The sequence below is a fragment of the Blennius ocellaris genome (assembly GCF_963422515.1).
Source record: "Blennius ocellaris genome assembly, chromosome: 9".
Classification (NCBI taxonomy): Eukaryota; Metazoa; Chordata; class Actinopteri; order Blenniiformes; family Blenniidae; genus Blennius; species Blennius ocellaris.
Window position 1 is genome coordinate 9,598,867 of NC_137658.1, and position 25,274 is coordinate 9,624,140.

Here is a 25,274-nt window from a genome sequence, read left to right on the forward strand (position 1 = left end):
ATGAAAAAAGAAGCTTCCTGGATATGTCCTTTAATTTTTTATTTTTTTATTTTTATGTTGGACACGCTATTGGTACTATCATGAAGTGACATTGAAATGATATTGCCCCAGTACCATGGAAATATGCAGTTTAATTAGAGTCAGACTGAGGCAAGGTTGTTCTTTATAGCACATAAAGACACAATAATAATGACCTTGTAATAATGGCTCCAGAATCATGCAAGGTTATGTAACACTCACATGCTCGTAGTGGTTTGGCAGCTCAGTAACACTGTCGTCAGGTTGATGCTCAAAAGTGACTTTATTCAAAGATGTATGTAGATGTCAGTTTGTGATTCTTATTGTGTTCGAGTTTCTGAAGACTAAACTGGGGACAGGATTTGGCCACAGCGTCCTTGGGAAGACAAGCAGGGGGGTGAACGTGGGACACAATCTGAGCTGATGTTTTCCTCTTGGTGTAGCTGAGGCTGGAGATGAATCCTGCGTGGCTGTTCTTGGGTGAGAAGGGATCCGGAAAGTTCAGAGGAGGAAAGGCGAGCACCACAGGCCTCAGCACCTCCTGATGAGCTCGACGGGGACGCGCAGCTGTGGCCACAGGGGTGGTAGGAGGAGGAGGAGGAGGAGGAGCAGGAATCAGAGTGGTGGGGGAGGTGGTGGTGGTGGTGGTGGTGGTGGTGGTAATGGCAGGTTTAGCGTTGAGGAAAAGAGTGATGCTTTCGGTTGCTGGGCTGCTTTCTGGTTGGGTTGAGGAGGAAGAGGAGAAGGAGCTCGTGCTTCCATGTTTGAGGTACGAGCCGGTGCTCATCACGCCTCTTTGCGAGTGCATTGGTTGTTTGGGTTTCACTGGAAACAAAAACAAATGGGAGACTATTTCACTCTTATCAAAATAACTGAAAATAAAATTCCGCCAGGTACTCTGGTCCCCTCCCACAGTCCAAACACATTCATCCCATGTTAATGTGTTACTGTAAATGTCCCATAAATGTAAATTTCAGGAATGATGTCTGTCTGTGTTTGCACTTGCAACCGTGAGTGAGTGAGTTTGATAAAGCAGTATAGAAGCCAGAGGGAAAACTGAAAATCTAGCTATTTTTCACCAGCTGTATGGAACAGAAACAGTTGAGTTGGGTGATCATGCTTACCTTGTAAGGATTGCTGTTTGTTAGTAACTTCCTGGTGTCCACTCAGAATAGCACTGCCCCTGCTTTTGGACTGCTGCTTTTTGGGCTGAATACTGAGAGAGGTTGGGCTGCGACGTGCAGGCCTGGGCTGCTCTTTTCTTCCTGTTTGTATGTCCCTGGTGATCCTTTTTACGTAGATGGTTCGAGCCGATCCCGCCCAGGATGCCCGTGGCAGTTGCCCGGGCGATTACTTCCTGTGGTGCTAGTTCAACCTCTGGCTCAGGCTGTTGAGAAATGACAAAATTACAAGATCATTTATTAAGATACATTATTAAATTGTTGGAAAACTATGCTGGTAAATGAAACATATCATACAAGGCTGATACATTATTATAGAGTTAAATGTCAGCACCATTATTGTCAATAGAAAAATACAGAATAAATATTTGCTGACACTTTCAAGCTGTGTATTCATTATTTAATAATCACACAAATATGCATTGACTTATTTTCACATGGAGAAAAAAAAAGAGAAGAGGAGAAAAGGGAAGGGGAGACCAGAGGGACCGAGAGTCACCATGTCCTTGCTGCCGGCTGCAGGGTCACCTGCTGTCTCAGCAGCAGAACACACAGCAGCCCACTGCTCTCCTGAACGCCTGAATTATTCACAAGCAAAGAGTACACTGTGGGGACTGTGTGTGTGTGTGTGTGTGTGTGTGTGTGTGTGTGTGTGTGTGTGTGTGTGTGTGTGTGTGTGTGTGTGTGTGTGTGTGTGTGTGTGTGTGTGTGTGTGTGTGTGTGTGTGTGCGTGTGTGCGTGCGTGCGTGCGTGCGTGCGTGCGTGCGTGCGTGTGTGTGTTGTTGTTGTTGTTGTTGTTTTCTTTAAAGTACTTGCTTGTCCTCAAATGCAAATATTCTTAAGTGTTTATAAAAGCTGTCAGTAAGTCTTTGAACACGGGCGTCTATGAATGGATGAAGGGAAGGAGAGCATATGTATGTGCCTGTGTATGTTAATACAAACAGGTAAACATGCTTTAAATGCGTCTCTGAAGCGCAGGCTTTTGGCAGACGCCCCGAAGTTCATTGATGCTAACTCATACAGACAGGGGGCGCTGAATTATTCAACAGACACTCTCCCTTGCCTCCCTTTCTTCTCCCTCACTCCTGTAAATCTCGCTTCAACTCCATCTTCACTAACCAACTACGCCATGCTCCATAAAGCTCTCATTTCCTTCTTTACTCTGCCAAATTTAAGCTGCCACAGCATTTCCTGGAGCGTTTTTTTTTTTTTTTTGTCAAAACTTATGTCCAAAATCATTACATTCAATATGTCTTGGCAACTCCATTCAACTTTATAAAACTCACCCTGAGCAGAGTAGAAAACAAAGACCAAATGGAAAGAGTAGGGCTTTGGATCTATTATTAATACTATCTAAATTCATCCTCCACCGGCCAGGGTCTTTTCGACAGTTCATCTGTGATGTGCTCTGCTTACTCTAGAAATTAGGCCAAAGCACATTACCTGAATGTCTTTATTGTCCCCAGCTGTTCCTGTATAGAAGGCTCATAAAGAACTTTACCAGGCAGCACTGTGACAACCGGTATAAGCCATACAGCAGTCAAACACTTATATAATTGCTATTTTTTATGGCGCTTTTCAGAGTGCCACAATAACTTTTGATTAGCTCAGTTTATTAGAGGGAGGGAGAAAAATCCTGTTTGAGGCACCTTTACAGCAGTTTGATTATCTTTTCATTCCTATCTATGGAGGTATAAAACATGATGGATGGCCAGAGAGAAACAGGCACAACAATGCGGAGCGGCTCCGTCGCACCCGGTGGGGGTAAGATGGCTTAATAACCCGGCACTGGTATGAAAAGCATAAGAGCAGATTTCATAATGTGAGGGAGTTTGTCATAACCATGGATGTGCCGTGAGTTATGAGGACATGGGGAAGACTCGTCACAAAGACCTGATGAGACTTGGGGATGCATTTTTCCCAGGCCTGTAAATTACACCGCAACTCAATACTCCTTCAGACAGTTGCTCGACTTGGCCTCTTGTAAAATTCCCTGTCTCTAATAATAAACACCTGAAGAAAGAAAAAAATGATCTCGAGAAAGAAAGTGGGATAGGCAGGCAGAAGAAAATTCAAGAGAATTGTAGAGTGGATGGATTAGGCTCAAATAAAAGCATGAGGGGAGACTTCATTAGACAATTAAAGTCTGTGACTCCAACATACAAGAGAGTCGGAGGCACAGTGCATACCGATTACCGGTGTTCTTAACACACTGACAAAATGATCAGAAGGCTTCTTTCAAACATGGACATTTTTTTTAATTGTTACAATACATCTTGCCAATGACATTTCGACAGTAATCCACATATTTATTCTCCATTATTGATTTGCTCCCTACCAACTGTGGCTCAGTTGGTAGAGGTTGTGTTCCAGTCACAAAATGTGTGGGTTCAATTCTCCATAAAGACCTGAGTCCCTTTAGCAAAACACTGAAATGTTCCCTTGCATAGCACCTTGGATAGCAACTGTCATTGTGTGTGAATATGACCACAGTGTAAAGTGCTTTGAGACTTCTGAAGAAATGAAAAAAAAAAAAAATGTCCTATGAAAGTGAAGTCCATTTTTATCATGAACATATTCAAAAATAACAAATGACACTCGAGCCAGCTTCTGCTGGTTCTCCTCCTTTTCCCCTTTTGGCAACAAAAATTCAACACCAACTCCTGACTATAATGACAGACTCACTTTCTGGGCATCTTGTGCCTTTAGTAGTCTCTAAAGCTCACAAAAAAAGTCTTTCCCTTGCAGAATTCAGCTCCTCACCTTCATCATTTTCTATCTCAGACTTTCTGTCTGGTTTCTGATTATATCTGGACAAGATGTCTGCATCCATGACCCGAACATTCTCATTTCATCGGGGAGCCTGACCTCCTTCCACCACTCCCTTTTCTATACCTGAAGCCTTTCACCAAGTACCTATTACAAGATGTGATGCTCATTTTATCTTGATCTCAACCTAAGCAGCTTGGCTGCATGTGTGGTTTCTCTCTCTGCCCAAAACAAAACCTAAATTCAAGGACTTTATGCTTCAGTTTCCTGAGGGTGGCTCGTTTTTGACAGCAAGCAGAAATCACAGTCTGCCTACTTTATCATAGTTCCCACCCTTATAACTTAAGCTTTATCGATTAAAGTTTTGAAGTTTGTTGGCTTTGCTGCACATGAGAAGTAAAAGAAGCAAGACATCAATAGCACTCCCCCCCCCCCCCCCCCAATACCACCACCCCACTCACTGTATTCAATCTGAACTTTGAGACAGTCGGCAGCAGTCGGCCTCCAATCACAGTGGGTCTAGTGCTAATGATGTAAATCTCTCATTTGAGACTACAAATATTGCCAATTTGTACTTTTTTGCTGAACAACCTGAGATCAGCTGGAGCTTTACCAAAGCCCTAACTTAACCCGCATTTGACATTGAAACATACATTTGGAATAAACAACCTCATTAAAGTTGAAAATGGGTAAGGTTTGCACTTAATGAGGCAGATCTCTTATTTCTGTTATTTAGTAGCAATAGAGAAGTAATGCCAGTTGGTGACTTGTGGTTTGAAGTATTATATAAATACATGCACTTTACCTGTAATCCGTCAGTGATTTTTTTTTTCTTTTTTTCAAACCTCAACCTTTTCAGATCAGCCATAGTGAGTTTTGGAATTGCAGATATGATGCCCTGAGCCACTGCTTTAATACTCATACCTCTCTTTTAATAACAGCCAGAAAACAGCCATCATGGTGGTCTGAAGGTTCCACAATGAAAAGGGGGTTTGTTTCCTCTTTGGTGTCCAAGTGGTCAGAGCGGCTGAGGGGGGCACGGCTTAACCTGGATGAAATATACAAAAACAGCTATGTTAATTTCAATGAAGAATGATGAAGACTGTGACAAAATATAACTAACACTTTGGGAAAACGTTTTTTTTTTTTTATTACAACTGTCAATTCTGTGTCTGTCTTCCATATTCAAACCTGAAAACCATTCCATAACAAACTGATGGATATTATTGGAGAAAAATTGACTCGACTGAGTCCACCGTGGATTTCGTCGGCTAAACTCGACTAAGACTAAAAAGATTTGGGATGACTGAAGTAAGACTAAAATGTGTTATTCAAAAGACTAAGATTAAATCTGAATTTTCTTTGAAAATTAACACTGGACAGTAAATTCAGTACAAAAGTACACACATGCTGATAGTGTAAAACAAAACATCACACACATCTGCAGTGTAAAAGGAAACACAAAAGCAGCAACTAATGATTGTAAATATTGGATCATTCTCATATTTTTTTTATCAAGATGATCTTCTATATTACGTTATCTAACTTTGTCTTAGCTGACGACCGGTGAAGGCAGGGCGCTACATGGACAAGTCACCAGAGAGACAGATGCCTTTAGTCACGCCCAAAGGCAATTTTGAGTCACCAATTAGCATCAAATGCATGTTTGTTGACTGTGGCTGGAAACCGAAGTACAGAGAGAAAACCCACGAACGCACATGGAGAATATGCACGCTCCACATCGAAAGCCAAACTGGGGATTAACTGCTTTGAGCCCAGAGCAATGGCCTCTACACTACTGTTTACAGTAGGTGCTTTAGTTATCCCATTCAGGTGATAAAGAAGCATTAGTTCATCAACAACTAATAATCAAACAATAAAAATACATGTGATATGTTCTACTATATTGTTTGGATTTTGCTTAATTGTAAAAGCTATAGATATATACAACTTTATGAAAAAAAAAGGTTTCTTGTTCTGCTTCTGCCATGTATAAGACTGTGTTTACGATGTTTGTTTTCAAAATGCTTGTTGAAAGCAGCAGGGGGCCATAAAAATATCCTTTCTCTGTGAAAATAAATAGTCTGACAAAAAGATGTTGACTCTTGAATATGAAATTCCCAGAGACAAAAGTCAGAGCAGAGGAAGATACAGTGAAATACTGTGGGGGGTTTTGTTTTGTTTGACAAGAAACCCGAGCTGATGCACAATTACCAATAGTATTGCAGATCATATTTTTAGACCGACACAGAGATTATTTGGGTTTTCTCCAAAATCCACACAAACATCCGATACCTCAGTAAAGCCAGCGTGATCCATACCAAAAATATTCCCTGTGTTTTATTCATGCTCGCCTGAGGCGTCACCAGCACACCAGGCCAGCTTACCGCAGAGAGGAGCCATCCTTGATAAATTCAGGTCTACTGGAAAGGGAAACTTCAACAGGGCTTAAATTCCTGCCTTCACAGACCAAAAAAAAAAAAAAGGTACTGAAAAAACGAGGAGCCTGGCAATCTTTTTTTTTTCTTCCCTTTACACAGCATTTAGAGACGCCTTTGATTATATTTTCACTGAATCTTCTTCACTTCCTGCCTTAGATATGCTGAGGCTTTGACGAAGGCTTGTCTGAAGGCAGTAAGACAAACGCCTTGGAAAGGTGAGTGACAGATGGAAAAGCAAGCAGGTGAATAAAAAACAATAAGGAAAACAGATCCAGAACTGTGTGGTAGACAGACTTATAGGCTGACCTGAAGTTTGCTTGTTTTGAATCTCTCTCCTGGTCTGAGCAGGCTTTGGCTTGCTGCAGGGCTTTGTTCACCACATCCTCATTTTCCTCCGGATATGTTGAACATGTCAAATAAACCACCGCCAAAACCTTGGGAACTGCACACAGAAAATACTCTCTCAGTCAAACAGACGCTTCTTCATTCTACAATTAAAATAGATTATTGAAACTAAACCATCCACCTCATCAATCATTCCATTTGGAACACAGGCGCTTGAATATTAACTTGCATATTGTTTGCGCATCTAGTATGTTGCTCATTTTATTCAACTGCTGCTGCTGCTGGCTTGTAGATTTGCTCGGCTTCACTTCGTTCATTTGAGCTTTGATTCCTTTCATGCTCACTAATTATAGCCAGATGGAAACAATTACTTTTCAGATGATAACAAATAAAACCTGCTCAGATGTGACAAATCAGCCTCAGACAAATGTGAAATATGACTTGCGGGGAAGTAAAACTGAAACAAGAAATGGCACAGGGCCAAAGAGTTAGTCATTCAGGTGCGTTGTGGTGGGTGGAGACGTTGAAATGAGACAATCGACTCAACTGAGCAATGGCACTCGATAAATACCCACCATTAATTAAAATGTTCTATTAGAGAGGCAAAAACATAGACGGGGCCTGATCAATGGCAGTGTGATTAGAGAAGCTGGTTTACATCGCCCCACCAACCGAGAAAACACACCTGCTGGCTGAACGCAACACAACGCCAGACACAGCGGAACAGTGCTAAACAATACATTGACGCTAATGAGAGTATCAGCAGATACAGATTAACGTGTGACAGAAAAAAAAACAAGAAGCATTGGCCTAAATAAAATAGGAACAAACATAGAGGCCGACTCCAGGACAGAGATGTCACATTTGCATAAAAGAGCATGCGGCGCAGCACTTTATATCATGTTCAGTCACTTTTAGAAATATGCAAGAAATGCTGCTGAAGATTGGCTGGCTGGCTCAGAGCAACATTAGCATTCCTAATTAAGACTCAGACGATCTCCGAGGAACACCAACAGGCTTCAGTCTAATGGCAGATGAGATTAGATAATTAGGAAGAGTAAGCTTCGTTGTGTCAGAGAGGTAAGCGAGGCTGGGGCTGAGGGCGCATGTGTCTAAAAACGCCAGTGTGTGTGTGTGTGTGTGTGTGGGTGTGAGCGTGCATGTTGAGAACAGGCGATTGTACGCTCACACTTCAAGGCATGATCGATATCCTTCCTCTGCTGTGCTACCAGAGCTTCCAGTTTGCTCTGGGCTATGGAGCCTTGGGATAGGTCCTGCAGCAGGCCCGTGTCTGGGAAAAACAAAGGAACACTTCAGAGGAGCTGAATATCACTTTTATCCAGCGGTTCTTTTTAGTGGGCTGTATAAATAACACTAGTATAGATGACAGTCATGTAAATAGATGGATGGCCTTGACTGAAAATGGAAATTGTTATCCACAGCGCTGCTCTTCGTCTTCTGTTATACAAGTACAGAAGAATTATTGAAGTGGTTCAGACTGTGACACAAATGCGTTTCATGAGAAAATTCAGTATTTAATACTTGGAAATGTAATCACTCCTCTATCATAAATGCTGCTACATCAAAACTCAGATCAGACTTTCTTTAAAGTTGGTCTGGGATATAAAATACCAGTTTTACAAAGTATTGCGGACATGTCTGTGTGTTTTATGAATGTAATGATAAGAATTGTGTGCGGCTAGTTATAAAGCAAATGTATTTTTCATACTCATTGTATTGTACTCATGGCAATATTATTTTCTTGTTAATCCACCAACACTTTGTAACTGGTTTGTCACTGGTTTCTCAGTGTTGTGTGTTCTTTTTATTTCTTATGAAAAACAACAGTTTACAACAATCCTTACCTCCATTTTCTTGTAATATGAACTCAAGCGGTTTGCTGACTGCAGACACAGAACACTTGGGGATCAACAGGATTATGTACACTTTTTGAAGCCATTTCGCACCCCAGTCCAAAGAGCTGAAGGCCTCTTCTATCAGTTTCACATCTAAGTAGCAGACACATAAAATAGTACGACAATTGATGTCATTTTCTGCAAATATTATCTCGTAACTGTCACTCTAAAGCAAACTGATGACGAGAGACACGACAAGTTCAGCTACCCGTTTGAATACCAAACATCTTCATTCTCGAAGTTTGTTAACATTTGCATTAAAAAAGATGTATGACAAAAAGCGGGCAGGCATTCTTCTCCTCTTTCAGTCAAATAAAAGGCCAGAAAACAAAGGAAACCCGGAATGTCCATAAAAAGACTTTTCTGTTCTGTCGCTTTCTGTTTCATCTCCTGTTTTGTCTTCAACGTGAAGACACACAAACAAATACTGACGACACACTAATGTACACATCCAGATTTGTGCTTACTCTTGCAGCCCATGTTAGAGACGGTGAGCTGGAGCTCCTCCCTCTGAGCGTCTGTACAATCGCTGACACACACAAAGACCGTGGGCTGGTTGTTGCCTTTATGTTTCTCTGCAATTAAGGAGGCAGTGTGGGAGACAGTAAAGCCAGAGAAGGAGCCCGCCATAAGAACATCTCCTTCCTCTGGTAACAGGGAGCATGCTGCGTTTGGACCCACACTGCATGACTTGTCCTGCAGACACACGAGGTACAACAATTGTTAGGTAGAGGCGAGCAAAACATTTCAACCTCAAACTGAAAAATCATGGTATGGAGCAACACTGAACTAGGGAGGACAAGATATAAGCTGGGGGAAAAACAGAAAGAAAGGATAAAATGAGAGGGAGGGTGAGTAATTGCAGAGTGGTGTTGGATATTTGATTGACTTTGGCTGTAAAATCCGATTTAATTGTGTTGTGGTGCTGTGTGCAGCTTACAGTTTGTATGGCAGCTTGAGTTTTATGGAGTAGAAATTTAATGATTAAACTGTCCTCTACTCACAAACAGGATAATTCTTTATGGTGCCGAGTGAGGTATGGCCATATGAGTGGAAGTGATGTGAAATATTTGTAACTGGGATAACTAATTTTAGTTGGCATAAGGGATCTCAGTTTTATAATCAATTTGAGCAAGTCCATTACTGAAGGGAAATCATAAATATAAGAAAAGACTGATGAGGTTGAACAGATTTCCAGAGGAGCCATATTAGTCTAAAGGGAGGAGGAGGAGGCCACTCTTGTTATAAAACCGTCTCTGTTTGTGCAGCTTTTTACCTGGATGATGAGTTTGTGTTCGCGAGGGAGCTTGGTGGAGTACAGCTGGGCTTTCCGTTGAGCAGGGAATACCAGTGTATCCCCACAGTCGGGATCGTGACAGAAGGTCTGACCCTCCAACTGTCCGATCGATTTCACTTGCAGGAAGCCAACACTCTTCAGCGCACCTTGGACCTCATCAAGACTGGAGGCAAAAGAGAGGAGGCGTGAGTGGAGCAGATTAGTGTAAGCTTAAGAGGAGGGTTAGAGGTGGGAGAAAGAGGAAGACAGCCATCATAGATAATAATGCTGTGTAGAATCACTACATGGCCTTTTAAAAGACTTTGATCGTAATACGTATTGTAAAAGCTCCAGGTGTACACGCACACACGCGCACACGCACACGCACACACACACACACACACACACACACACACACACACACTGGTCCCAACAGGTGACCTTTACAGTCCCGGTGCTGGTTGAGGAGTGCTGCTGATTGAATCTGTCTACAGCAGCAGGATTTATACCTAACTGAGTCAGCCTGTTGAGACACGCACAAAAACACACATTGTCACACACGCGCACGCACACACACACACACACACACACACACACACACACACACACACACACACACACACACACACACACACACACACACACACACACAAGCAAATGTACAAAACACACACACACACACACACAAACACAAAGTGTCGTCCTTTAATTGAATGTCAGCTGGGCACCTGGCCCATAAAACATTGGGCAGAACCCCAAAGTTAAAGGTCTGTGTGTGTGTGTGTGTGTGTGTGTGTGTGTGTGTGTGTGTGTGTGTGTGTGTGTGTGTGTGTGTGTGTGTGTGTGTGTGTGTGCGTGCCTGCGGTGTCTTAATGCCAACAGTGCAGTCCTGGGTTAATGTACAGGTGTGCCGGTACAGGTGTGTGCTCCCTGCTTGCGGGTACATGAGTGCATATTGAGCCTCTGCGTGTTTCTTTGTGTCACGCTGACCTGCTCTTCAGTGTGTTCACCCATGCATAAAGTGGAAGTCTGCTGGCTCTTTCCTGCTTCTTCCTCACACTCTCCGGCAGGATGTGCTCTATGGAGGGGAGATCATTTTTGACTCTGCATCGGGCCAGAGACGCTGCCAGCTTAGTTTTAAACCTACATGGAAGACAAATAAACAACGGGGTGGGGTGTATATTCTTTTTATAATGCTATTCTCAATTGCATAAGTGGGCTCTTTCTTTCTTTTTTTTTCTATTATATCCTGTTTGTAATTTTTCTTTACCTACCTCAGGAGGTACTTCTCCACATGTATTACTTCCTGGATGATTTCTCCCCCTTGGCGTTCTCGAGGGAGGAATTGTCGGTCCTGGAAATCGTAGAGCATGACGGCAACAAGGCTCATCTGATCACTTGGCTAGGGCACAAAAACAAAACCCGCAGTTAATTGATGGTTTCCTTTGAAACAAAAATACTATGAAGAGAAATATATGATGAATGAGTATAAAAAGGATGTTGCATGCCTCATAGAAACATTTCTAATTCTAATGCTGCACCAGAGGTTGACTAAGCTAGGGTTTTATCTTAATTTTCTAGTCATATAGCTAAGAGTACACTATCTGGCATTCAGTATCTTTGTGATATCTCTATTTCTAAATGCCTGATAACATAGAGTGATGGTATTTATTTTTAATGGCATAATGCAGTTTCCACTTGAATCCCCGTTGACTAACAGCATCAGTGGTGGTTGTTCTCAGACCAGACCTCGACTAGCCCAGTGTGGATATCACATTTCTGATTGGCATATTTCAATTGACAGCAGTCTGCTGCCCTTCCTGACACAACCGTCTCTATTTATTTACACCTGGGAGCAGCATTAATGCTACTCTGCCATGTCTCATCAGAGGCTAGATTTAGACTCTTGAATGTGCCAAAATTGATGCACAAAAAAAAAAAAATCATCAATCGCCTTCCTCACTTCTGCCACTCATTTAAACCAAGGAGGAATTCACTACCTCTCCTTAGCAATTAACTCTCTCACTTTAATTCTCCACCTTTCTTCTTTCTCTTCTTTCCGTTTTTTCTGTGAGACACCAGCCACAGGAGTGCAGATGGTGCTCCATGGCAGTCACAGATTACCACATCCCTACACTACAGGGCAAATGGCAGAGGAGGTCTACACGGCTGCTAAAGGAGTGACCAAGCATTTCAAAGGCCTTTAATGAGATACATGGAAAGGTTGATTTCTCAGACAGGTTGTTGTACTCCTCCTTTCCCCCACCATTTGCACTCACTCCATCAAGATCCCCTTGGCTCCTGCCAAGGTTAAACCCTCGGGTGTGGGAAAATTCCCAGTCATAAAGCTCCCTGGTAACAGTGTCCCATAGTGAGAACCTGGCCTACAACAAACATGCCTGCTCTGCTTGGCCAGCTCTGAAATAGGTCTCTTACATAAGCAATTCGCTTGGTGTTATTTTTCATAAAATTGATCAACTGCACCAATGGGTAACCTTTCAGTGTCTATCGTAAAACAACTGATTCTGTGTTTCTAGCTATGCCAAATGTAATATGCACTGTGATTACCTGTCAGTTGAGACAGACAAAATTTAATATTAGGCATGTGGATGTCGTAAATGGGTTGTGATTTAAGTTCTCCGTGGGTCATCTCACACTGTGCTTGGGCTCCTGTCATGATAAACGATATTTATGCGTGCTTTGCCATACACTGGCCGAAACTGATTCTACATGGTCAGCTGGGTTATTCGTTGTCTGGGACTGAGCCTTCCTATTCACTCCATTGCGATCAAATCCACTTCGGGACCAAAGTCTCTCTGTATGCTCATTTTTGTCGGTTCTACAGCCACCCCCCCCCCCCAAAAAAAAAAATGCTCATATACTCTGTTTTTACAGGTGGGCCTATTCTCCTTTAGTCCCCTTTTTTCTGTGTTTCTCTGTATCAAGGCTGAACTTTATAGATGCCAGCAGCGTAAAGGAAGGTGAGAGTGAGTTCTAAAAACTGTCTCATTGTGTCTGGGCTTTATTGGCTTGCTAGAGGGATGCAGAGTAACGACCTGCCACCGATGCATAGAGAGACCCATTCATTTCACCCAGAGCCATATCTCACCGGGCTACAGTGGATGTGTACACCTGTGCGTATGTGGGGGGGGGGGGGGGGGGGGGGTTGAACTGCAAACACATATCTATGTGTGTTAATGTTTCTGCATGTTTACATCCTGTCTGAAATCGACATTAGTCACCTTCAATATGTGCACTTCATGACAGCTCTGTTTTCTGTTTACACATTAACTTCCTCTTGCTCTCATTACTCTTTTCCTCTGCCAGCCCAGTCGACCCTACAGCGGTTCTGTATTCTGTGCATGTTTTTTTTTGTTTTTGTTTTTGTTTTTTTATCACCATCCAGGATGTTACAGAAACAGCTTAAGCGTCCCTCTTCCATCCACAGCATCTTTAATGTGAAATGTTGAAAGTAGGCCAAAAGTATATGCCAATCTTCTCCAGAGGATACCTATTCGTTTAAGTAACAGGGTGTTCTACTAACAAACACAGATTCTCTGTTGCGTTGGGAATATTTCTTTTCCGACTACAATGCATCACAATAACATTTGGTCCTTAAGTTGTGGGACAGTTGGAGGACAGAGTCTGAAAACTCAGACGCCACATATCAACAGTCAGCCTCTGCGTTAATGCTTCTGCATTTTGATTGCATCTCTAATTAATGAGGAGCAGCGATGAAGGAAAAGCCACAGCCAGTTAAAGGTCCGTCGTATATTACCTTTTATATAGATGTGTTGTTTCAAAGGGACAAATGGTCACTGATTGAGGTGGAGAATATAAATGCAACAATGTGCTTTGTGAGTTAATAAAAGAAGCTTGTCAGCGTAATACATCAATATTGCTGTTACTGATTACAAGAATAGAGAGCTGAAGAGAAAGTATATGGTGAGTGGTGAGGTTTGTGAAGAGCTTTGACTGATGCAGGGTCAATAATTAGAGAGGCAGTGTTTCGGAGACTAATTTCTGAATCAGAAGAGTTTGATATTTAGTCGCCCATGGAAAGTAAAATGCGATCCACCAAGTGATGAAGCATCCTTCATTTTCTTAAACTGATGCTGTGTTGAAAATGCTGCTACCAAAGAACTCCTGTACCACTGGTTGGGTGAGATGTAAGCAGCTGTCAATCATAATGTCCTCCAGCAGTTCTTGATCTGTGCAGAAACAATGTAAAAAAAAAACAATGTTAGGTGGATGGAAATGTAATATTAGGCATTTCAGTTATGGGCATAAATAATGATGCTGCACATTAGTGCATCTTTTATATCAACATCTAATTATCCCTGGAAACCAATCCTGCCTCTTTTATTTGGCACCAGAGAAAAAGGCACAAAACATTACTCTTATCTATTAACTGTGAAACTATATATGATAAAGGACAAACCATATCTAATGAAAAACAAACCCAGAAAAGAAAGAGCAAACAGCGATTAAGACAAAGAGCCACAAAGCCTCCTCGAGGCTCTGCTAATGATGGTGATTTAATTTCAAAAGATAATTCAATTAGATTGCAGGTTTAATTTTCCGTGATTAAATGCTTATTTGGTCGTTAATTAGGCCTAATCTGATTCTCTATTTGCCTCTTTTCTTTCATTTATTGTGTCAGTGATGAGCGAGCGCGTTAAATCAAAGGACTGATGGCACTAATGACAGCAGAAATAATATACAGGAAACCAAACATAACAAGCATGCCTGTTGTTCATATCAGATTGAAATATATTTATGTGACTCCCATGAACTTCATTTTACACCTACGTTCTGAAAACAAAAATACTTCTGTGAACATTATCAGAACTGACATTCCCATGTTATACCCTTTCCATCTTAAATAATCAAAACGTTTTCTGCTAAATAAATTTGAATCATTATCTGCAAGGCTTCACAGCAGTCGTCATTCTACTTTCAGGTTATACAACTGAACTTTGCTTGACTTTCTTTATCAAACCATGAAGGAGGTCTGAAGAGCGTGAACACTGAGAGCTCCCCATCAGATATCCATACGTGGTTCAGAAAGATTTCTCAACCTCCTGTCAGGCTCTCATATCATAAAAGCAGCAACTGTCTCAAAAGCCAACAGGATACGTTCTCTTGAAATATACATAAGTACAAACACATGCCTCCTTATCATTCCAGTCTGTGAAAAGCAGACGCTCCTTTTCAGTATGACTGAGATGGAGAGATCCAGGTATCATGTTTGGATTAAAGAACAGCTGCTTCTGCAGTCACCCTGTAGGTGATGTTTGTTCTCTTTAAGACTGCAAATAAGGAGAGGGAAATATTTATTTAATGTCAACCCAGTTCTGGTGTGATTTGAATGCCTGAAACGTTGGTTTCTGCCAATGTGAAAGTACTACCTTAAAATGACTGCATACAATTTCCAGTTTGTGTTCTGAACAGAAACAAGTCTGAGGCTGTGAATAAATCGTGCTACCCGGTGTGCAGTCATAGAGACACCATGGAAACCGCAGAAACTGCTGTTAACTTATCACAACATCACAACTCAAACTGTTCTCTGAGTCTCAGCCAATTGAACACCGGGCACTTCACAGCATGTAGGGCAGAGCAGACACACACAACTGCATGCAGGTACATCCACACGAAACACACACAATGCCCCGTGCACAAATATAGGTTTTCAAATGATAGAGCTTATCTTTAATTGACGGAAAGCAGGCATACGGCATCAGCAGTGGCTTAATTTATAGCCCGATAAGGTTTACAGTTGTGGCCATTACTGCAGAAGGCCTTAAAGATAAGTCCTTGAGAGATAACCGCTCACTGCAAAACAGACCCCGGTGTATAGAGGTCACAGTCTTCCACGTGCAATAAATCACGAGCGGCAATCAGAGTACAACATAGAAAAAGTTCAGCAATAAATCAATTACAGGAGACATCTTTACGCGCAGACACACCATTGGGTTTTACCTAAAGGATGAGCTGGAAGTTCAGCGATGTGACGCTGACACACAACGGCAGCCTGAAATGAATCAAACAAAAAATGGTGGGCCCTGTTGGTAGGAGGCACCATTCATCGCTGGACCTGTGTTGAGGTTGTGTGTTTTGTGGATTCTGTCCAGGAAGTAAACAATGACCAGTGATGGATAATGACTGTATTCAAACAAATCCTCAATGCCAGAGCCAGACCTGAATGCTGCCTCCTTTTCTCTTCTGCCAGGTCTTTGTCTCACAATGTTCTGCATCAGTACGCCCAATGGCATATTAATCAAACAAGACACCCACTAAAAAAAGGGACTCGTCATAAGTTATACTTCCACCTTAGGACAAAATAGTCAATATAACTTACGTATAATGATGTCCTCGCACATTTTGATATTTGCTGAGGCATTCTGCAGTACCAGCTCTGATTGTGGTCAAGGACAAAACAAGACAAGCCTTCTCTCTCTCTCATACCATGACTAAAAGTGATCCAATAAACCTTTCTTGTTTTCTGAGCTGCAGTCCCAGTCGTTTGACAATCTGGCAGCCATGTTGAACCATGTGGACAATGAGGCAGAAAGACTCAGAGGAGTACTCAGTATAAGTAGGGTAGCAGGGAAGCAGGACCAGATTGGGAAATGGAGCTTTCAAAAGCTTGTGACAAGGTCAACTAATTTTCCACTGGCAAAATGACAATATAGAACTAAAGATCAGCATAAACCTCTCATAAAACTATTAAATACAAAACCTCTACAACATAATTTGCCTGTAGGTCAGTGATCAAACAGACACTCATTCGAATGTGGAGAAGTGTTTACATCGACATTGTGCTTCTAAGCTTTTGTTTTGGGATTTTTTTTTTTTCTGCTACTGAAGCAAATCTTTATTTGATTAACAACTGACCTCAGCTCAGTTTGGGATTATTCATTGCAAGGCAGAGCACGCATGCCACGTCTGGTGCTTGTGTACAAATTTTGTGTGTCCGACTGCCAAACATGCGCATGTCATGAGAAAATCAATTCCTGCACCGAAAATCAGCATGGTCATAAGAGGAGGAAGATACAATATTTCCTCCCAGGCTGTGTTATGTCATTTATACTCTATTTCAGTGGTCAGAAAATCTGAGAAGAATACTAATATGTGACCAAAAAATGATCAAGGTAAGTCACCGATCATGTATCGCAAATATGGAAGCATGAACTCTCAACACGTCTTGTTCCCTATGTAACGATATTTAACTGAGAATGAGCCCAAACACACATGCACTGTTGAAGTTAACACGAATTCAACTTCAGATGACCAAGATTATTCTGATCTCCCAATACAACCACATCGACAGAGAAAAAAAAAAAAAATTCAACAATTTTAACACCCCAGAATACTCTATCATCCTAGAAAGTACTTACTGTGACTTTCACATTTTTGGTCTGTTTTGGTGATCAAATAGTAGTACTATGTAAAGGCAAACCCAGTAATTCTGGCTTAAAATTAAATGATAAAATGATGTATTAAATCAATGTTCTCATATAAAATCTCAAAGTTCTTTTTGATTATCCATTATTAGTAATCTGGTCCAATTCACCTAGTAATCTGAGTGCTCTGGCCCACAGCTATAAAACCAATATATGGTCTCCAACCTGCTGCGAGCGCATGCAATGATGGATAGTTTTGAGGTGATCTACATTAAATGGTGGAACATGTCGGAGCCTCATCCAGGTTCAGTAAGTGGATAGTGAGAAGAAACAGAATTACTCATGGCTACGAGGGTGTTCCCGCTGCCTGACCTCTCCATCCACCAAGAACATGTTAAATCGATTCCAGACGGCTTCTTGCTCTGGCAGTTGGCTCGTTTCCCTCCCTTATCACCATGGTGATTACGCACCCCTATGACTTCGGTCACCCAGACCCCGCCCTATAGTCCTGGGAAGCAGATTATGGGACAAATTGATTTGCAGCATCACCTAGAAACCCCCCCTCGGGTCATTCGAGCATTTTTTTTTCTTCCACTTGCCCTTCATCAATCTATCTATATTCAATTCTGCCCATCAATTACCTTCCCAAGAGTGATTCATTTTAATTTGAAATGGCTGTTTGCGTCGGGAATCAAATACGTTTTACTTGCAGATTAAAATATCTAAAACCAATCAAAACAGGAGTTGCTGACACCCTTTACAGATGTTGTGTCTTCACTGGCTAATGTCACTGTGACAGCTGTATTTGTTTAATACATCAGTGGGAAATAGCATTCCTCATGTAGAAGTACAAACATGAAGTGATGTCAGATCGGAGCTTTAAGGAACTACCCACATCCTCAGGGAGAAGTTTGACAGCAGTCAGATCCCAAGTTGGAAAATAAATTATTTTTAGACTATAAGGTGACGTGACATTATGTTTACAGTTTTATCTTGATCAGACTTAAAAAATAAAAATAATAAAAATCTAACTAAAAACTTTACCTTTTCTGTTTGCTGCACATTCGGCTTGTGGGCTACGTACTTTTCTTTGACTCAATGTTGATATAAGTGGCAGAGGTGGCCTAGAGTTTAGAGAAGTGGACATGGAAACAGGTGTGAAACCCACATGATGTGCCGTCACTGTTAGTTTTTGAGTATGAGCCTTGACCACCCCCATCAGCTCCAGAGAGCACTGTAATGCAAGGAGGAGGGGGTTCCCTCCTGGTTTAGTTTAGTTTCAACCAGGATAGAGTTTTGACAAGCAACGTCAGGCTACAAGACACAGGCAGACTTACATTTGAGTGTATTGAAGGCCAGCTCATAAGCAGTGCGCTGCATCATCTTATCTTTCACCTCAGGTAACGAGAGCCCTCTTTCTTTCCCATAATTCACCAGTCGATGAGCTGCAGCCTTCTCCAGGTGGTGATTCTGAAAGATAATTGATGCCAGCAGATAGACTGTATCTGGGAAGCCCAGGTGACTTTCAGTGGTGGTCTGGGGCTCCGGAGGAGCAGCGGGGGTTTGGCTGTCAGCAGGTTCATCCACCAGAGCCAGGTCTTTGCTGTCTTCCCTGCTTTTGATCAGAGAGCCAGCCTTTTTCATGTCTGAGACCTTAAGACGCCCTCCAGTCCTTTTTTTTTTCACCATCTTCACAAAGCCCTGTTTTCTCGTTGGCACCTGAAAACATACCATAAAATCCTGAGGCGCTGTATATACTCCATAAGCTGTTCCAAATTTGAGGCACTAAAATAACTCAAAGGCCAATATAAATCAAACAATGATCAATTTATTCATTGTCTTTAAAACATTTTCCAACAAGTAAAACAGAACTCTCAAACTGGAGTATAACAACAGAATAAGAAATGCAGGATGATTTAAAGCACATTAGAGAAAAAAAAAAGACAAATAAAAACTACAAAAACAGCAGACATTAAAAGTTGAATAAAATACCACCACATGATGCCAAGGGGTTTTTTAAGTGTAAGAAATGTATGTTGACTTTACCTTTTACATTTAAATGGCACTGTGAAATTGTAAATTTAAACAAAATCTATGCAGAGAATACTGTTTCTCTGAAAAGCTAAGACGTTAAGGGTTTGTCATCTTAACTGTTTCATTTTGTTGAATTTATGAAGCGGGTCCTGATTTAGGTAATCCATTTCTTCTTAGTGCAAGTAGCTTTCAAACATAAGAATAATGCATGGTAGCTCATATTTAAGCACCTGGCATTATATTGTAGGATACATCGGACTCATTAATCTTTTACAGAAACTTATTTGTGGCATATTTAGCTCTAGATGGTGAAACGCGTGTGACTTTAGTTCGTTTAAAACTTTACAGCTGATATTTTTGCATACAAGTGACATACAAACATGCTGATTTAAAGCTCTAAAGTGGAAAGAAGTCTGAAAAATATGCTTTAAGAATTGATATTCCCACGTATTTCGATTAATGCTCTCTAAACTGTTTCATTTCCAGGTCATTCTGGAACGTGAAACTAGAGAGAAATCACTGCAGACAGATCACTGCTCTGACTGAAACAAGGTAAACAGACACCGATCCAACTTTCTGTATCACCACGGCTGATAAATGAATCACTGTGACGGAAGTTACCTGACGAGAAGACAGTTTTCCGCACAGATGTTTCACTGGGATCCTTATTAACGGTATATCGTCTGCGCAGGTTGCTCGTTGTCCTTCGCTAAGTTTGAACAGCCAATAAATCCTCCGCGATAAACCTCGGTCGGTTACGAGGCGACGCACGACTCGTGTGAAGTCCTTGAGAGTCGTTATGACAATTTATGAAATTGCTACAGGACAGATTCACCGCAGACAGACAAAGTTTTATAAATTAAAAAAAAAAAAAAAAAAAAAAAAATCCATTCGCTCCCAGGCTGCTCAGTGCGCACGCACAGCCCTGGTGCGCCTCCGTAGCCATGGCGACCGCACGCTGGGATGTCCTCTTTCAATCAGTAACACTGAGGGGGACCGTTAAAAAGTTTTTTTTTTTAAACACTCCGTTTGATCAGAAACAAAATCCAAACACTGGCTGACAGCGATTCATAAAAGTGAATCACTCACGGATCAAATCCGTGAGAAGTGCTGAGTAAAACGATGCATACAGATAATTCAACTTGTTAACTTAAGTAGAAGTTAAAAAAAGAAAAGCAAAGCAAAGAAAGTAAGATAAAAACACAGGTTCTCAAAATGTAGAAATTAAAAAAAATAATAATACTAATAATAATATATTTAGACTTTCTGCTGTTGTGGTTTGAGTCCGTTTCGAAAATGTAAGGATTAAAAAAAAAAATTATATTTGTATTCAAATGGACTTGAAGTAAAATATTGTCAGTAAAATAGCCAAGTGAAGTACAGACACCAAAAAGATTGACTTAAGTACATTAACAAAGCTCACATGCCACCAGGTACAAAGTCTATATGTTTTGTTATAGTATTTACTGGATTTACTGGATTTATTTATCTTTTACAAAGTGTTTTATTTTTCCTTACATACATCCGTCGATCTCAGACCCAGCACCACAAGCGAAAGGGGTTTTGTCCTCTAAGATGTACCTTTTGCACTTTCTGCTGGAACATCAGACATCCATTAGCGTAGGCTACAGAAAAGAAAATGAAATATCACGTACATGCTTTATATGCTCAATAACTTCAGTGCACAGTTCACTGTGTCCCTGCAAGCATGGGAAGAGGAGGTGTATGGACTCTAATTCAATTTAATTCATGGTATTCATATAACATCAAATACAACATAGCTCACTCATTACATTTTTGCACAAAACCAACAGATCTTGTTTTCCATAAAAAGATCTGAACTTCATATTAAAAAAAAAGAAGAAAAAAAAGACCAGAAGTGATTGCTATCATATGTCTGGGGCCATCTCTCAGCCAGCTCCTGTTTAAACCTGTTTATCCACCTCCCAGCTCATGGCCATGCTGTTACACAAAATGACTCCCAAAGATTCCCCGTGCGAGACGATCGTGGAAGAAGAAGATAGTGTAACGATGGTAATACATTCAGTCTAGTCCAGCAGGAGATAGTTTGGCGAAAAATAGGAAAGATGCCATGGCAGAGTCAATCAACAATTCTACTTGTGTAGCAATGAGGTAACATCCAATGAATATACCATAACAACCAAAGAAAGTGGACGGAATGTGGTGGTAAAGAGAGAAAGTGTATCAAGCTAGAATTATTCGCTGCCATTTTACTTCTTACACCTCCAATATGACACTGCCATAATGAAATACTCTTCTCTTTCCTGTTTCTTTCTTCTACGACTGATTGTTGGACTTCTTCAAATTAAATCCGAAATCTCACTCCTATATTCATTGGCTGCAATTGCTTGCCTCATTTGATATTTCCCTCACTGCTTCTGTCCTCACACCCCCGGTTCTCCCAGGAGTGAGGCAGGTGACCTTGCTACAAAACCCCCTACATCCCAATTCAACTGTGGCTACTTACTAACTTTCCACCCTCGCTGTTCAGTTTCTGCCTTTAAATCTGCATAGCTATGTTATTTTTGTTTGTTTTTTTGTTTCTGTGTAAGCTTCTTCCGTCATATCATACAAAGAAATTTTTTTTTTCTTGATGAAATCAGTTGATTGACTAACCACAACACGAAGTCAGGCTTAATCCCTGGACGGAGGCAAATTTTGTCACTTCCTGTTCCTTAGGTGAAACGTGATAAGTGCTGCTAAAATGTTTCTGTCCACTTGCTTTGGCAAGGCAACTCTTTCTATTTTTTAAAACATACTTGAACATATAGTGTAACATATAGTGTAATAAAAATGAAGCTAATAAAAATGTATTTAGAATAACGAAACATTAGAATGGTTACAAGGAGTGATGTATTCAAATCATGACAATGTTGCAGTGAACAACAGTCCTGATTTGAATAATACAAGACCAAGCAAGTCCAAAGTGTGTGACCAATCTTTCACAGAATTCTATGAGAATTTGAAGGTGTAAATATTCGTCCCTTTTAACATAATTATTTATTACAAAATGGCACATGAGGGTGTTTTTCCTCACTGATTCTAAAGTCTTTACATATCCCTTAATCACATTTGACTGCAAAAACGATCCTTTTCAGTTAACACAATTGGCTGGATGTCGAAGGACAGCGTCCTTACACCCACTGTACAGCACTGCGTGGGTTACAAGCAATATGTCAGCATTGTTGTCCAAAATCAAGCGGTTGCTTTTCTCTGCACCCTAATTCAGCGTTTGGTCCGAGGTCACAGGTATGCTATCAAAGATCCCCGGGCTCAGCATCTCTTCCCTCACCATTCATTTGTCACCTGGACGATCCACACACACTTCAAGGCAGACAGCAGCCCACACCATTCATTTTTATAGCTCTAACAACAGCCAGGAAGACTCTCTTACTTCACTGGGACAACATAACCGATTCTTTTTGTCGCCCACAGACTCAATCTACTGACCAAATGATCTTCCTGAGAGATGACCACTGCTGCCTTTAAAGACAATACCAATAATATGTTTACCATGGCCTGGCCTCCTCATTTCTGCAGAAATTGTTTATGTAAAACGTCATATTATATTCTAAATTGATAATGTAAAGATCACAGGGTTGATTTAAGGGGTGTCTTAATGTCATAACTAATTAAAATAAGATCATTCTCATACACTTGCTCGTTTCAGTCAAAACTGTAACTTGCCCTATCAGCTAAAAGCACTGCATTTCTCAAAACATGGTGGAGCAAATGTCTCGTTCAATTTACAGTCGCATACTGCTTCAGAGCTGGACTCCAAAATGTGTGAAAATAGTTCATTTCTATCCCTGGTTAACCATCTGTGAAATAACTGATCATCGAATTGATGTTTCTATTCTCCGCGTGAATTTAAGCGGTGGCAGATCTTACTTCTGAGTTAAATTCTGCAAAGCTCTTGGTAATTTCCTCAGCAGTATTTTCCTCATTGCCTGAGCTGCTACGCCTGTCCAAATTACATGGTTCACACCTCTTCTGCTTCAGCATGACAATTACATCTACGAGGTGCATTAAAAAAAAATTGAACATGCTCCATCTCACCACCTTTGTCAGACTAGACAGAAGAGACTCATCAAAATAATAATAAGAAAAAGAAAAGGCATACTGCCATGAATTTTTACTCACTTTCATCCAAATGTAACAACTAGGATATATTCTACTGTAATGTGTCTCACCAAATCTGAAGAAATAATAATCAATAAATCTTTTGATCTCTTCTCGGGAGAGAAATAAATCTTGTGAGTGTAGAGAGATTGGTTCTGGGGTACAGACCTTCTTGAAGCGCTGTAGCATCCAGTCAGAGTAGTAGATGGGAAATTAGCTCCCTCTGCTGAAAGAAAATAGTAACGTGGTGCAGAAGACACAACTGCTTTAAAATCCTGTTGTCTTCAATATTCTTCACATTGCATAGTTTTTGAAAACATGCCAGTTATCAAACTATATCCTTCAAAACACCACAACATGATTCTAAAAACTGAATAGATGGAGAGTTTACCTATCCCTGAGAGCAGATGTTTACTTCAGGAGTGTCAAAGACATGGCCGGTGGGCCAAAACTAGGAAGCGTGGTCAATCATGGGAAGAATGAAGTAGCATTAACACCAATGTGCCCTGAGATGCGTGAAGCTTCTGAAAGTCGGCCTGAAGAGGAAAAATGTCTACAGAGAGGATTTGAGATCTTGGAGGAGATTCGTCAAATAAGGCCCAAAGTCAGGGTGTTTGTGGTTTACAAAATTCAAAGATAAAATATGATTATTTTTGGACATTTCACCATACTTTACTGCAGAGGCGGGGGCGACATTACATATATTTCAAGATGTTTAAGTTTTGTGAATTAAATACTCTTTCATGATGCACATGATGTCTTTTTGCTTTAAAAGGCTGAACTGAAACAAGTTTGACAAAGCTCATTACATAAAAGAGCAGGATTTAAACACAATTTGTAAACTGACAAATAACCATAATCATAAAAATATAACATGCAGGTTGTGGAAAGTCTGAAATGTTTCTCCCAAATGCATTCGCTCGGCTTTTCCGGATCGACGAATGAGGCCCGTGGAAGAGGTGGGTGTCAGAGTTTGCACGCTGTGTTACATAATTGATGCGCCATATTATCTTACATCCTCAGTGCACTGGCTGCGCTACAAACAAAGCTTCTTCATTAACTATTCACCGGATGAATTTGAAGAGAAAAATTATTCGGAGCATGCACTGGCGCTGCGTCTTTCAGCTCCGGGGCATCTGATTTCACAGATGTGAATAAGACATGTGCAGTCGCCACTGGTCATATTTCAAACTTGACACCAGATCCCCTAACGTGTATTTAATGGTAAGCCATGAATAATGATAGTACACTGCACATCCAAAACAATGCTTTCAGGTGGGATGTATATATTTGCGATTGCAAGGTTACAGAGGAGCTGTGTGGAATATAAAAATAAAGATGCTAGAAAGTGAAATCAGTGACTTGCGAGCGTATCTGAACATTTCTTTTCCTTGACTAGTACTTGCTGTTGCATGAATTGGCTATTTGGATGTCTCGTATAGGAAAACCAATGATTATAAGTATAACAACATTAAGTGCCATAAATGATCATGCATATAAAATATAATGACTTTAATTGGAACAAGTATATGGCTAAAAACTACACGCAAACTCAATTTTATTTCCAAATAACTTCCTATACAATATGGTGCCAATAATATAGAAAAGCCGTGGCCACTATGTGTCTGATTGTACAGTACGTTTATCAAATAGAAAAGAGTCCCTTTGAGTTTTGTATTTGACCAAAAACATTTGTCTAATCGAATTGTCATGTTGAAACGAAACCATCTGGAGTCACTGCTTAA

The 25,274-nt window shown here is 40.8% G+C and overlaps 1 protein-coding gene across 1 annotated transcript; it reads right to left on the reverse strand.

Moving 5' to 3' along the window:
- Window positions 1–301: 301 nt before the first annotated feature.
- Window positions 302–18,996, reverse strand: LOC308134713 (putative methyltransferase NSUN7; the record flags this gene model as incomplete). Its single annotated transcript, XM_080502486.1, has 12 exons — window positions 302–843; window positions 1,315–1,405; window positions 4,893–5,016; window positions 6,716–6,851; window positions 7,944–8,045; window positions 8,620–8,763; window positions 9,138–9,366; window positions 9,947–10,130; window positions 10,937–11,089; window positions 11,221–11,348; window positions 14,099–14,157; window positions 18,690–18,996. The coding sequence occupies 12 exons, from the start codon at window positions 18,994–18,996 to the stop codon at window positions 302–304; spliced, it is 2,199 nt and encodes a 732-aa protein (XP_080358612.1).
- Window positions 18,997–25,274: the final 6,278 nt, after the last annotated feature.